General features: G+C 40.5%; 1 protein-coding gene across 1 annotated transcript; it reads left to right on the top strand.

The window, feature by feature from the left end:
* The first annotated feature begins 645 nt into the window (after nt 1-645).
* Nucleotides 646-8,322, top strand: LOC103207736 (transformer-2 protein homolog beta-like). The gene is given in 5 exon segments (XM_042782618.1): nt 646-676; nt 7,097-7,238; nt 7,293-7,345; nt 7,348-7,552; nt 7,554-8,322. Coding segments are annotated over 5 exon segments (1,200 nt in total).
* The last annotated feature ends 5,872 nt before the right edge of the window (nt 8,323-14,194 follow it).

The following is a 14,194-nucleotide window of genomic DNA, read 5'->3' as shown; positions in this document are numbered from 1 at the left end:
TCATTTATCCAATCACCAAACATGCACTGAGGCCTTACCTGTGCCAGGGACTACTACAGATGCTGGGGCTACAGCACTGAACAAGGTGACCAGGTCCTTACTCTTGTTAACAAATAAAAGAAAATATTTTATAATAAGTATCATGATGAAAATAAGACATGATGTTGTGAAAAGAAGTGTGGGGCTATAGTTAAGTGGTCAAAGAAGGCAGCTCGGAGGTGGTGACATTGAAGGTAAGCCCTAAAGGATAAGAAGGAAACAGACATGGAAAGATCTAGAAAAGCGTGTCTGGCATAGCAACAGTTGTGCAAAGCTAGTGCAGAGGCCCTAAGGTGAGCAGCAGCTCTGTGTATTCAAGGGTATTGTGGATAGAATGTAGCATTACCAAGGCAGATGGGGCTGGAGAGGTGGCCAGTTCCTAGAGGTCAAGAAGAGATGTTGAGTTGGATTATAAGTGTGGCCAGAAGCCATTGGAACATTTTAGCAGGGGACTGACAGGATCTGCTTATGTATAAAACAATACTCAGGCATCTGGGTGGTAACTAGGCTCTAGGAGCCAGAGAAGAAGTAGGAAGGGCAGTTAGGATAAAGGTGATGGTAAATTGGGCCAGGGTGACAGCAGTGGAGGTGTCAGTAATAGACAGAATGCGGAAGCATCTTACTGATACGGTGGAGTGTGAGTGACAGGGAGGAGTCAAGAATGATTCCTGTGTTTTGGTTTGAATAACTGAATATATGGTAGTGTCATTTCCTGAGACTGAAAATCTGGGCAGGGGAACAGACCTGAGAGTGACATTCTTTACAGAATGTTAAGTTTGAGTTGCCTATTAGACATCCAAGTAGAAATGTCAAGTGTAAGCCTGGAAAACAGAAGAGAGGTCAGGGATAAACATATAAATTTGAGAGTAATTGACATTGTTATGGATTGTGGCCCTAAAAAATGTTTTGCTAAAGTCCTGGCCTCTGTAGTATAAATATGACCCTGTTTGCAACAGGAGTTTTCTTTTGTTATGTTAACGAGGCCAGACCAGAGTAGACTGAGTTCTAAACCTAATCCCCTCTGATTGTGTTCTTATAAAAGTTTTGCTTATAAAAAGAGTGGAATAGATATAGCCACATACACACAGTAGGAAGAGACATGTAAGGAACCATCTACAAGCCAAGGAAGGAACACTGGGGGCTGTCAACAAGGAAAGACCCTCCCCTGGAGCTGATGTCTTGATTTGTACTTCTATCCTCCCAAACTGAGAGACAAATTTCTGTTCTTTAAAGCAACCCACTTGTATTTTTGTTACAGCTGTACTAGGCAACTAAGACACACATCTAGACAGCAGTTAAAGCCATAGGGTTGGATAAGAGTATCTACAGAAAGAGTACTTAGAGAAGACAAGTCTCGAATGCCATCATTTAGAGAATCAGCAGAGAAGTCAGCAAAGAAGCCTAAGAAGGTAGAGCCATTGAGAAGGAGGAAAATTCAGACTATATTTCTCAGAAGCCAAGAGGGAAATGTTTTAAGAAGGGGGAGTGTAAACTGCGCTGGATGCTGATGCAAGCCTGTGTAAGATGCAGACAGATACTTGAACACTGGAAGCCTCCAGCAGTCTTGACAGGGCAGTTTCAGAGGAGTGATGGGAACAGAGAGAGAGAGAGAATTGAGGGACTATATTCCACACTATTCTGGGTTGAGTAATACCTCCAAAGCTGTGTGGGACTAGGAACATATGATGTTCTTACAGCTTTTCAATTTTTTTTTCTAAACTATATGACACAGAAGATACACAACAAAAGTGCTATGAAGTTTTCATTGCCACCTACATAGCTCATAAATCTTGAAGTGCCATGAAAGAGATCCTAAATAACCAGCATTAATAATTTTATGGGTTAGCTCTCCAAGACATCATGAAGGAATAACTAATAAAAACAATTGTAAAAAGCCTAACAAAAGTAGAAAACCTGGCTGGGACTATCTCATGCCTGATGAATGTCTGTGTTGTAATCCTAACAAAACTACCATAAACACATGGTATTCACTTCTGTGGTTCAGGCATTCACATTATAACAAACCCCATAACTAGCAAAACACTTGCCTAGAATTGTGAGAAACTTATTTGCCTTGTGCTACTGAAATTGTATTATATCCCATTTAATTCAACAGATGCTTTTTATTGAGCCTATTGTAAGTGCAAGGAGCTGTGCTCCCTACTGAAGGATTCGCAAAAATGAGTGACCCTGTCTCCAAATAGCTAATAAGAACTCTCCCTACCACCAGAAAGGGCAGAGATGGAGTCTCTCTGAATTACTGCTCTAACCACCAGTACCTGAATGAAGAAGGCACTCAGTCAATATCTGTGAATAAATTAATGAATTGAAAGTAGAGAAAAACAAGTATATCTGGTACATACTAGGTGTTCAATAAATATTTCTTGAATAAGCACCCAAGGATATGTAATAAAATAAGCAGGAAAAAAATAAACAAAGGGATATAGGAATAGGACAGTCGGAAACGATATTTGACCAGACTATGGCTGGAGTGAGCACATTGTACTTTTATGACAATGAAACTAGTCTGTATGATACTATAATAATAGACATATGATTTTATGCTTTTGCCAAGACCCATAGAACCATAAAACACAAAGGGTGAACCTTAATGTAAAGGATGGACTTTAATAATAAATATTGGCTCATCAGTTGTAACAAATGTACCATATGAATGCAAGATGTTAAAAATAGGAGAAACAGTGTACAGAACAAAGAGGGGATATAAGGGAACTCTGTACTTTCTGCACAATTTTTTCTGTAAACCTAAGACTACTCTAAAAAATAAAGTTTATTAAAACTAAAGGACAAAACAAAACAACAATTAAAAAAACCTTACAGCTTCTGAAAAGGGCCTTGAAAACTTGATAGAGTTCTAACAAGTAAGGTAAGAAGGAAAAATATTTTAGGCACAGAGACAAGAAACTGTTTCTGTAAGATTTTTAACCATTTGGAGATCCTCAGGTCCTTCTCCCATATCTGCTCAAAGAGAAAAGAATGAAGGTTATTCATTTCCAGTTACGTGAATTGTACTGCCTTGAGTTCATTATTTAATCACCAAAAACCAAGCTCACAGGCATGGAGTTGATTTTGACTCACAGTGACAGTGACCCTACAGGACAAAGTAGACTGCCCCACAGGGCTTTCCAAGGCTGTCAATCTTTATGGAAGCAGACTGCCTCATCTTTCTCCTGAGGAGCAGCTAGTGACCTTTTGGTTAGCAGGCCAATGCTTTAACCACTGCACCACTAGGGCTTCATTCATTATCTAATATGAGTCAGAATATCCTACAGGGACAATGAGTATGAATGTCCTAGGCTGCGCCCAACAACGGTTTGCAGAGGAAGCAGTTTTCTTTGAATCAGTACCTACCTTCCTTGCCTGGTATTACTTTCCTGAGAAACAGAGGTGACTAGGTCACCTGTAACTATTGGATGAAGAAAATCAGCCATCTAGCCTCAGCCACAATAGTACAGATTGTGGTATAACATCAGTAGTAGAGGAACTAGGCACTTCTTATTTGGAAATAGGCACAGAGAAGGTATACACAGTTAGCCACAAACCAATTCTGTCTTAGTCACCTAGTGCTACTGCAACAAAAATACCACAGGTGAGTGACTTTAAAAAATGAAAATTTATTTTCTCACAGCTCTTAGGGCTGAAAGCCCAAATGAGGGTCTCAGCCACATTTATTCCTTCCTGAATCCCTGAGTGTTTCTTTTTTTTTCCCCTTTCTTTTATTTTTATTTTTATTGTGATTTGGTGAAAGTTTACAGAGCAAATTCATTTTCCATATAGCAGTTCATACACAGTTTGTTTCATGACATTGACTGCAATTCCCCACAATGTAACAGCTCTCTTCTCATTTCCTCCCTTGTAGTTACCTCTTTCCCATGTCCTTCATTCCTAGGTTTCCCTGAGTGTTTCTTGCTGATTCTCCCCTATCTTCCTCTGAGTGTGTGTCTTTGTGTTCAATCTACTCTTTTTATAACTCAGAAGTGATTAGAGTTAGAATCCCCACTACCCAAGTTTTGTCTAATGAACATTACAAAGAAAACCCTGTTCCCAAATAAGATTGTATCCACAGGTACAGGGGTTAGGATTCCAACATATATTTCTGGGGGACACAATTTAATCCACAAAACCCTTCCAGCTCACTTTCATGGGAACACCTGCAGGACCAATTGACAAGATGGAATCTTGCCCTGCCCACCCTCTTCTCAATAATTCGGAGAAGGCTGAGACCCTATGGGAAGTATGAAGAGATTATAAGTAGAAACCAACTTGGGGAACCCTCTTCCCTCTCTTCAACTGGTGCTCTGCCTCAGATACATCACAGATGAGTACTGGGAAGAAGGGAGAAAGGCCAGCAAAGCCAACTTCTTGGGCCTGGGAACTGACAGTTGTTCAGGGCCCCGTGCTCAGAAGGGCCCTGTACTTGGTTTTATGCTCTGCTGCCCCTTTATTGAAATTCTTAATTGTTTCTGACAAGTGGCCCACAGCTTCATTTTGTTCTGGGCTCCACAGCTTATGTAGCCAGTCCTGGTAGCAAGGGCCAGCAAGAACCAGCCTTCAGGAAAAAGCACATTCAGGCTGGACTCTCATGTGACACTCACCACTCACATAAGCCAGTGTTTTCTGAACTTCTCCTCTGAGGTACTCTCAATGTCATAACAGATGAACCATGATCTGACTCCTCTGGATCTAAGGGAAGAGAAGGAAGCAGTTCTCCACAAGTGCAACATTTCTTTAGAGGTTGCTATTTTATCTTAGGGAGTTCTGGTAGCATAGTGCCTAAGGCACTTGACTGCTAACCAGAAGGCTGGCGGTTCAAACCCATCAGCCACTCCTCGGAAGGAAGATGGGGCAATCTACTTCCGTAGTGATACTGCCTCAGAAACCCAAGGAGGGGTCACTATGAGTTGGGTCTGACTCGACAGCACATAACAACAACAACAACATTTTATCTTAAAAAAAAAAAAAATGTGTATTTGTATTGTGTTCCACTACATATCTGTTGGATAGATTTTTCAAATCAGGCTCTTCCCAGAAAAGCAAACAATCTTTTACTAAGATAGACAGTTCAAGAAGACATACTTCCTTTATTGATTGCATATGGAGATCTTCTGGCCTCTCACACAACCTTGCATGCAGGCATGCAGTCCAAAAGAGGAATGAGAAGCTCCTATTCAGCAAATACTCACTCACGGGATTCCAGCTTCTCTCTTCTCACGTGTTTCCCTCTGATCCTTCACTGGCACATTTTGTAACTCATGGCATCTAGCTTATTTTTTGTCCTCTCATCTTTCATTTCCTCTTCTCATGAAGAAAGTCACACTTACATGCTAGACTGCAACCCTAAACTTGCTTTCCATTTCCACTTTCAGTCTCAGGGAGCTCTCGCAGCTTCTCCTTAGGCTTCCTGATTTCTGGCTGCACCCTGATTCTGGTATCCACCTTCCACCTCCTCTGGACATGGGATCCACTGGTGGTGAGTGGTGGCATGGCCAGTATTTGGCATCTGCAATACGAATGCTCACAATGATAAGAATCGTTAGACTCTCTTAGCTCTTGGGTTTTGCAAGCATAGTGACCTCTTCCTAAATGCTCCATGACTCCTACTTCTCCTCAGATCTCAGTTTGGATGCCCCTTTCTCTGGGAATCATTCTTTGGCATGCCCCATTCCACTCCATGCTCACCACCAAGGCTGAGCTAGCACTCCCATACGATAGGAATTCTTACCCCTCCACACTTAACATTCTTTTAACTTATCTGTATCCCCCAAAAGGAGCCCTGGTGGTGTAGTGGTTAAGGCATTTGGCTGCTAATGAAGAGGTCAGTGGTTCAAACCCATCCGTCACTCCGTGGAAGAAAGATGAAGCAGTCTGTTCCCATAAAGATTTATAATCTTGGAAACCCGATGGGAGTCGGTGAGTCACAATTAACTTGATGGCAGTGACTTTTGTTTTTTTGGTTTCGTATCCCCCATAGACACTAAGTACAGTCAGAATAGGGACCAACTTGGCATGTTCTCCACTGTATTCCCCAAACCTGGCAGCTCAAATTATATTTGTTTAATGTTGTTAAAGGCTGAGCCTTTAATTAACCACAATAATTCTGGACAGACAGGATCAATGTTCACATTTTACAGATAAGGAAAGTAATGTACAGAGAGGTTGCACAGGTAGCTCAAGGTCAGACCATTGGAAAAGGTACAGCCAGTCCTGTCAGACTTTAAAGCCTGTATGTTTTAGCTCCCTGTACTAGTCAGAGTTCGATCAGAGAAACGGAGAAGCAGAATCACTAGGAATGACATAGAGTAAGGGATTTGATGTAAGGATCAGATCTTATTCTTGATTTAATCAAAGAGGAACTTGTCCTCAGTGTAGCAATCAGGAATTTGGAACTATGAAAATCTAGGGCACTGTCCTTTTTCTGTGTACTAGTTACTCACTTTTTCCTACTATCTACACCTCATTTTCCCTCTGAGGAACCACTCCTGCCTTCACCCTTACTCCATCTTGTTTAGGAGGGACCTCACTCCAGGAATGAGCATGTGAACAAGGTTTTAGCCAATGAATGAATGCACTCTAGTGTCACCCAGTTGTTGTTGTTGTTATGTGCCCTGGAGTCAGCCCTGACTCATAGCGACCCCTCCTTGGGTTTCCGAGGCAGTATCACTACGAAGTAGGATTGCCCAACCTTCCTTCCGAGGAGTGGCTGATGGGTTTGAACCGCCAGCCATCTGGTGAGCAGTCAAGTGCCTTAGCCACTATGCTACCAGAGCTCCTGTGTCACCCACAGTGTAGTAACTCATAGTATTACCACCCCCTGGATGTCCTTCCATACCAGACCATACAGAATTCTTAGTAATGTTTATCGTGAATTTTAATTATAGAATAATATGTTATACAGTTGTAAATTGCTTAAACATACAGGTACTAATAACACAATTAATTGTTTTATAAAATCCTTCTACATTGAATTTTATTATTAGTTACAACATTTTTTAATTTTCTCCTTCTTTTCTTTTAATTACTTCTAAATTCTCAAAAGTTATTGATAGAGCAGAAGAGGAAACGCATCGCAGGGAGCAGGACCGGACCAAGAAAGTGCGCATTCTGGCAGGGGGAGGGGCGGGTTTAAAGAGTGCTGCGTCACATCCGGTAGTTTTAGAACCTGTGCAGGGCGGCATGGGGTGGGTCGTCTCTCAGCCGCTCTGAAAGCAGTGTGTTCTGCAAGGCTGCTACAGAGACTATATAAAGAAGGCCCACGCGGTAGACAGCTTTCAGCAGAACTACGGGAAGCGGAATCCTGTTCTGCTTTCAGAAGCGGAAGTGCTTATGGATCTGGGAAATCTGCAAGGCATACCCCTGCAAGGTCTCGCTCCAAGGAAGATTCCTGGCATTCCAGATCAAAGTCCAGGTCCAGATCTGAATCTAGATCTAGATCCAGACTTTCTCGAAGGCATTACCCAAGATCTGGATCTCCATCCTGCTCCTGTAGCAGGTCTTAACAGTCGAGGTTATCGCAGACGGTATAGCCAAAGTCATTCACCTGTGTGTAGTCGCAGGCGTCATGTTGGAAATTGGGCAAATCCTGATCTCAACTGTTGTCTTGGAGTATTTGGGTTGAGCTTATATACCACAGAAAGAGGTCGGAGAGACGTATTCTCTAAATATGGCCCTGTTGCTGATGCGTCAATTGTATATGACCAGCAGTCTAGTCGTTCAAGAGGATTTGCCTTTGTATATTTTGGAAATGTAGGTGATGCCAAGGAAGCTAAGGAGCGTGCTAATGGAATGGAGCTTGATGGCCGGAGGATGAGAGTTGATTTCTCCGGGACAAAAAGACCACATACTCCAACACCTGGAATTTATATGGGGAGACCTACCTATGGTAGCTCACGCCCTTGGGATTACTATGACCAAGGATATGATGGAGGCTATGATGAGGACAACTATAGCAGATCACACAGAGGAGGAGGTGGAGGAGGTGGAGGGTGGAGAGCTGCTCAAGATAGGGATCAGATTTGCAGAAGGCGGTCACCTTCTCCCTGTTACAGTCGTGGGGGATACAGATCACGTTCCAGGTCTCGATCATACACACTCTCCTCGCTGCTATTAAAGCATGAAGTTAAAGACTTTCTGAAACATGCCCTAGAGTTGGGATATCGATTGTGGAGAATATTTTTTATTGTTTCCTGTTTAAAAAGTGAACAGTGCCTAGTGAAGTTAGGTGACTTTTACACCTTTTATGATGACTATTTTTGGTGGAGTTGAAATGCTGTTTTTATTCTGCATTTGTGTAGTTCGGTGCTTTGTTCAAAGTTAAGTGTTTTCAGAAAAGTATGTTTTGCATGTGTTTTTTTCCAGTCTAATTTTGACTGCCGAGAAGTTTCCATTGTACAAAACTTCATTTAAAATGTTTTTCTACTGAATCCAGGATATTCTGAAGATGAAAAGCCTGTGTGTAAAATGCTACCAAATGGCAAAAAAGTAACAATAAACAGTTTGATTTTTACTTTTCTGACATATCAATACTTATAAAACTGTTGAGATTAAGTTGTCAGTAGTCAATTTAAATATAAAAATATGCATTTTCCTCCAGTTCATTAAAAGTACCATACTTAAGATACTTGCAACCAAGTGTTAAAATTATGCTTTTAACTCTGTACTGCTAGTATCAGAACTAAAGATATTCGATACAGCAGATGCTTAATGCTTACCTAAACGTGGATCTGTCCACCTTTATGTAATCTGTATTAATATAGCAGGGAATAAGCGTTACACAGTGTATGCCCAAAAAAGGCTATTTCTTCACGCTGTTACAAGGTAATAATGGTATTTCACCTAGTTATCAGCAAGTGACAATACATTCCATCACAAATGTACTCTTGTTCTTCTAGCTTTTGTTGCTGATGTTATATGCTGTCGAGTCGAACCCAACTCATAGCGACCCCTCCTTGGGTTTCCAAAGCAGTATCACTACAGAAGTAGATTGCCTCATCTCCCTTCCGAAGAGTGGCTGGTGGGTTTGAACCGCCAGCCTTCTGGTTAGCAGTCAAGTGCCTTAGGCACTACGCTACCAGAGCTCCCTTCTAGCTTGTAGGCTATATGAAAAATACTGGGTGCTTCAAAGTATAGGATACGAGAAGGGAACACTATACCTGTGTCATGGATGAACTGAAGATTTGCCTGTTCATTTTTAAAATATTCTTTTCAGGTCCTTTGCTTACCAAAGGAGGTCCAATTTCACTCAAATGCTTTGAGAACTATGTTTTAATAAACTCAAATGAAAAGAGAAAAAAAAAATTATTGATATAGGTTCACTAATATTACCTATTTTCTTGAAAATAACACACGCCTTCTATGTTTATTCGCCAACCACTCCCTCCCCTCTGCAAGGTATTTTTATAAGTGTGCCATGCTACTTATTTTTACAGCTTAGGAAAATGTAGGGGTGAGGGAGCAGTTGGCTAATGCATGTTACTTCCAAAAATATAAGGTAACTACAATACTGTAGCTAAAACATCAAAAAATTTGACAAAATCAGCAGCTATAAAAACACCCACAGCAATGAAAACAACATCTCCTGCTTATAGGTGTCCAGACAAAACCATGTGATTCAAAGCATAATTGTAATTGGCTAATAATGACAGCTCTGACCATAGTGCATTAGAAAGTTCAAAAAGTAAATTAGCATAGTTTTAGTTTTGTGGGTATATTGGCACATGTAAGCTGGGCTTATAAAAACTTTTGTTATTATAACTAACTATATGGATAATTTTTATAAAAAATAATAAATTTCTGCTGAAACACTGCACAGAAGTTTTATAGACAACCATTTTGGTATGATTCCCTCTGACAGTGTCACCCAGTGGGGTCCAAACCCCTTACACCCACCGAGTGACACCACTGAACATAGTGAAGGCAAAGCCAGCACACAGAACAAGAGACCGGGTCTTGGTACCATCATTTGAGTCAGTGGGCATCAACCCAGGAATTCCTGCAATCAACCTTCACTGGACTTTTCAGTTGCTTTGACTCACCTGTGTCCTCTTGCCTGTGCACTAGGAATTCAACAACTTATTAAACTTTTTTTGAGCACCTACCGTACAATCTTCACCAATAAAAACAGCATTTATTGAATGCCAAGCACTTTATTGAGTGCTTTACATGAACAATCTTAATCCTCACAATACCCTTATAAGATAGATGCTATCGATAATTCTCCTTTTCTAAGGGAGGAAACTGAAGCTTAGGAGTGTTAGCACCAGATAGAGGTCACATAGGTGGTTCACGGGAAACCCAACTTGCAGTTCTAAGCACCAAACCCATAGTTATTGTGCCCAGCTCTAATGTGTCCTCATCTATTTGACTTCAGAGTCTATAGTCTTAACCACTTGAATGGCTCCTGAAAAAACACCAAACCAGTTGCCAGTGGATTCTGAGTCATGGTGACCCTACGTGTTTCAGAGCAGACATGTGTTCCACAGGGTTTTCAAAGGGTGGTTTTTGCCAGGTCTCTCTCTTGAGGCATTCCTGAATGGATTAGAACCACCAATCTATTGGTTAGTAGTCAAGCACTTAATGATTTGTTTCACCCAGGGACTCCAACTAGCTCCTAAACCAAAAAAAAACAAACTGACTGTTATTGATTTGATTCTAACTCACAGCGACACCCATAGGGTTCCCAAGGCTGAAAATATTTATGGAAGCAGACTGCCTCATCTTTGTCCAGCATGGCAGCTAGTGGGTTTGAAATGCCAATCATTTGGTTAGCAGCCCAATGCTTTAACCACAATGCCACCAGAGCTCCTTCCAAATGGCTACTACTAAATACAAAATATTGTGTTAGGCCTTAAGGAGGATACAGAAATTAATAAAATATATTTCCTGTCCACAGAGAGGTTACCACTTAGTGGAGGAAATATATGTGCCCACAAACAACTGTGGGGCAGCAAGTAAAAGGTCCTTTTACCTCCACCTCTAGTGTGATGCTGGCTACTGAGCAACAGTTCCAAAGTCAAAGCATCATATTTAACCAAAATACCTACCGGCACAGAAGACTTACTGAGTTGTTTGGCAGCAATACTAAAGGATGCTAGACTCTAGTAAGACTTCTAGAACAACTCAGTCTTCCCAGTCCTACTGAATTACCCTTCATAGCAATTCCACTTATTGCTGAGATGACTGGAGCCTTACAGAGAGTATTTGCACCCAACTCTGCTACTGAACACTTGGACACCAAGCTTTATTCAGATTGGGGGTTGCACTTCCTCTGAGTGCAAAACCCAGTTCTGAAGCCCAAAAGAGAGAGTGAACAAGGTAGTGGGACCTCCTCCCCACAAACCACAAAGCCTTCTCAACTCCCTATACAACCACTAGAAGCTAAATAATGTGTCATCTGATGGGTTTGTTCAATTACCCACGGGCTTTAAATCCTAAATATTCTTTACCTTGTGATTATTGGGTTCCTTTTTTTGTGTCAGCCTTTCACTTGAAAAAAAATCCATTTCCTTAAAGGTTTCTAAATTAACCAACCAGACACCTACCACCCTCTCCCATGTTTACTATTTAATGATAATTTAAGATCACAAAACAGATCGGTTTACACTTTCAATGAAAACTCCAGAAAATAACTATCTAATCCCTGTAATTCCAGCTGGGAGCTCTGGTGGCATAGTGCTTAAGGCATTTGACTGCAAACCCAAAAGGCTGGCGGTTCAAACCCACCAGCCACTCCTCAGAAGGAATATTGAGCAATCTACTTCCTTAGAGAAGCTGCCCCAGAAACCCAAGGAGGGGTCGCTATGAGTCAAATCGATTTGACAGCAGTGAGTTTGGTTTTTTGGATATTCCAGCTGTTATAGACAGATAATGAAATCCAAGGTTTTTGGAGCACAGATGATGGAGACAATTATAAAACTTAATTTTCATGTTTCTATTGATTCTGCAAAGATGGAACAGAAAGAATTCATTTATAGTTTGAAGATCATTCCCAAAAGGAATTAAATACAGGCCTAACTCAGCAAACCTCAGAGTCCTTAAAGGTTTTGTTTTATCTATTTGTTAGATTCTATTTTGGGCCTTTAGAGTTTGCTTTGGGATGAGCCTACAGCTATTAGAGTTGTTTGGAGAGTGGGGATATTGGAAATAGATAGAAAATATGACAGTATAAATCTATAAAAATGAAACTACTTATTACCTCTATGTTGTTTCTAATGTGTATAAAGAACTGTAGTAAACATACATTAATATATCAGATAAAAGATACTCTTCTCTGTCTGCCTGGACCCTCTAATTCTCCATCTCTCATGTTTCAGCTTCAACAGACACATCTTCAAGACCCTTCTTGGACTCTACTCATGCACACCCCTGACCTGACTAGCCCCTTCGGTTAGTCTCTCTCATGTTGTTGTTATGTGCCCTCTCCTCTTCTCCTCCTCTCCGAAGTAGATTACCTAATCTTCCTTCCAAGGAGTGGCTGATAGGTGTGAAAGGCCAACCTTCTGGTTAGCAGTCAAATGCCTTAGGCACTACAAATCCCTTCTTCTTTTTTTGTAATTCACATCAAAATGGTAATTGAGCAGTTGTTTACTTTTGTGTCTTCCCCAATAGAATATGAATTCTATTAAAATGAAGACTGTCTCTTTTTCAACAGTGCTTAGCATATTATAAGATGCTCAATAAATAATTATTTATGGACTGGATTAACCAATCATGAGGAGACATGAGAATTTGCTTTGGGTGTTCTCTGAGTATATTTATAATTTTATTTTGTGCAGGTCATTGTTGCATGGAAATTATTTAGGTTGTTTTCACAAGGTCATTTAAAAGTAAATGATTAGTTGAACTTATATGTGTTTACTATACTGAGATACATAGTCCCTCCTTGTCTTTCTGCTATATATACATCTTTCCTCTGTCCCCCTTTTCTTTCCACTGAAGGTATGGGATATTAGCAAACATGGTGCACCCTTTCTCAAATAGAAAGATTTTGTTTTACAATTAGCCAAAAGGATAGTTCTTTCTTCACATTTAAAACTCAGGTAGAAAAAATTAGATGCAATGATTATATGAGCTCTGGTAGCACAGTGCCTAAGGTTCTTGACTGCTAACCAGAAGGCTGGTGGTTCAAACCCACCAGCCACTCCTCTGAAGGAAGGTTTAGCAATCTACTTCCGTAGTATTACTGCCTCCGAAGCCCAAGGAGGGGTCACTATGAGTCAGGTCCAACTCCACTGCACATAACAACAACCACAAAGAGACCATAAAAAACCAAACTCACTGCCCTCAAGTCGGATAGCGACCCCTCCTTGGGTTTCTGAGGCGGTATCACTACTGAAGCAGATTGTCCCAACCTTCCTTCCCAGGAGTTGCTGGTGGGTTTGAACCACCAGCCTTCTGCTTAGCAGTCAAATGCCTAGGTACTACACCACCAGAGCTCCAGAGTAGATCATTCATCTGCTGTATGTCAGATTGTTTGATATCCACATACTCCACTAACCCAATTCAGTGCTGCTAAATGTGATTGCCTTAGCTCTGGAAATTTGCATTATTAGAACCAGGAAGCTGTCTTTCATACCTATCATATCAATAAAGTCTAGCAGGAAAAGTGAAAGTTATTTTTTGCATTCAAAATTATTTTTGCATGCTTTTAAGATAAAAAGTCACTGTTCTAACAATTGTTCCCTAATAGTAAATTATCACAATTGATGAAGGTCTGTTCCATTATTGGGAGTATTTTGGAAGGAGCTGGGAAGCAGAAATAAGAAAGAAAAACAGAAATGTATATATATTGTATCCTTTTCTGTCTTAATTCAGTTTTGCTAGATGATAATAATAACAGCAACAACAATAGCTTCAGTTCGGGGCTTATAAAGCATTTGCTATATGCCAGAAACTTTGTTCTAAATTCATTTAAGATATGCAAGTCTGTAAGATTTCTACAATTCTGTAAGATTTATGCCATGGTTAGTTCCATTTTACATATAGGGACATGAAAGCATAGGAAAGTTAAGAAACTTGCCTAAAGCCACACAATGACAGAGTTGGGGTTTACATTCAGGCAATCGAGCTCAATAGACTTTGCTTTTAGCAATTGAATATTGCTTATTAGGTATAAAAAATTATATATATATATATATAT

Source organism: Orycteropus afer, unplaced genomic scaffold, assembly GCF_000298275.1.
Source record: "Orycteropus afer afer isolate SDZICR_OR568_19922 unplaced genomic scaffold, OryAfe1.0 scaffold00392, whole genome shotgun sequence".
Classification (NCBI taxonomy): Eukaryota; Metazoa; Chordata; class Mammalia; order Tubulidentata; family Orycteropodidae; genus Orycteropus; species Orycteropus afer.
The sequence above is the reverse complement of the archived record's forward strand: the minus strand, read 5'-3'. Positions and strand labels throughout refer to the sequence as shown.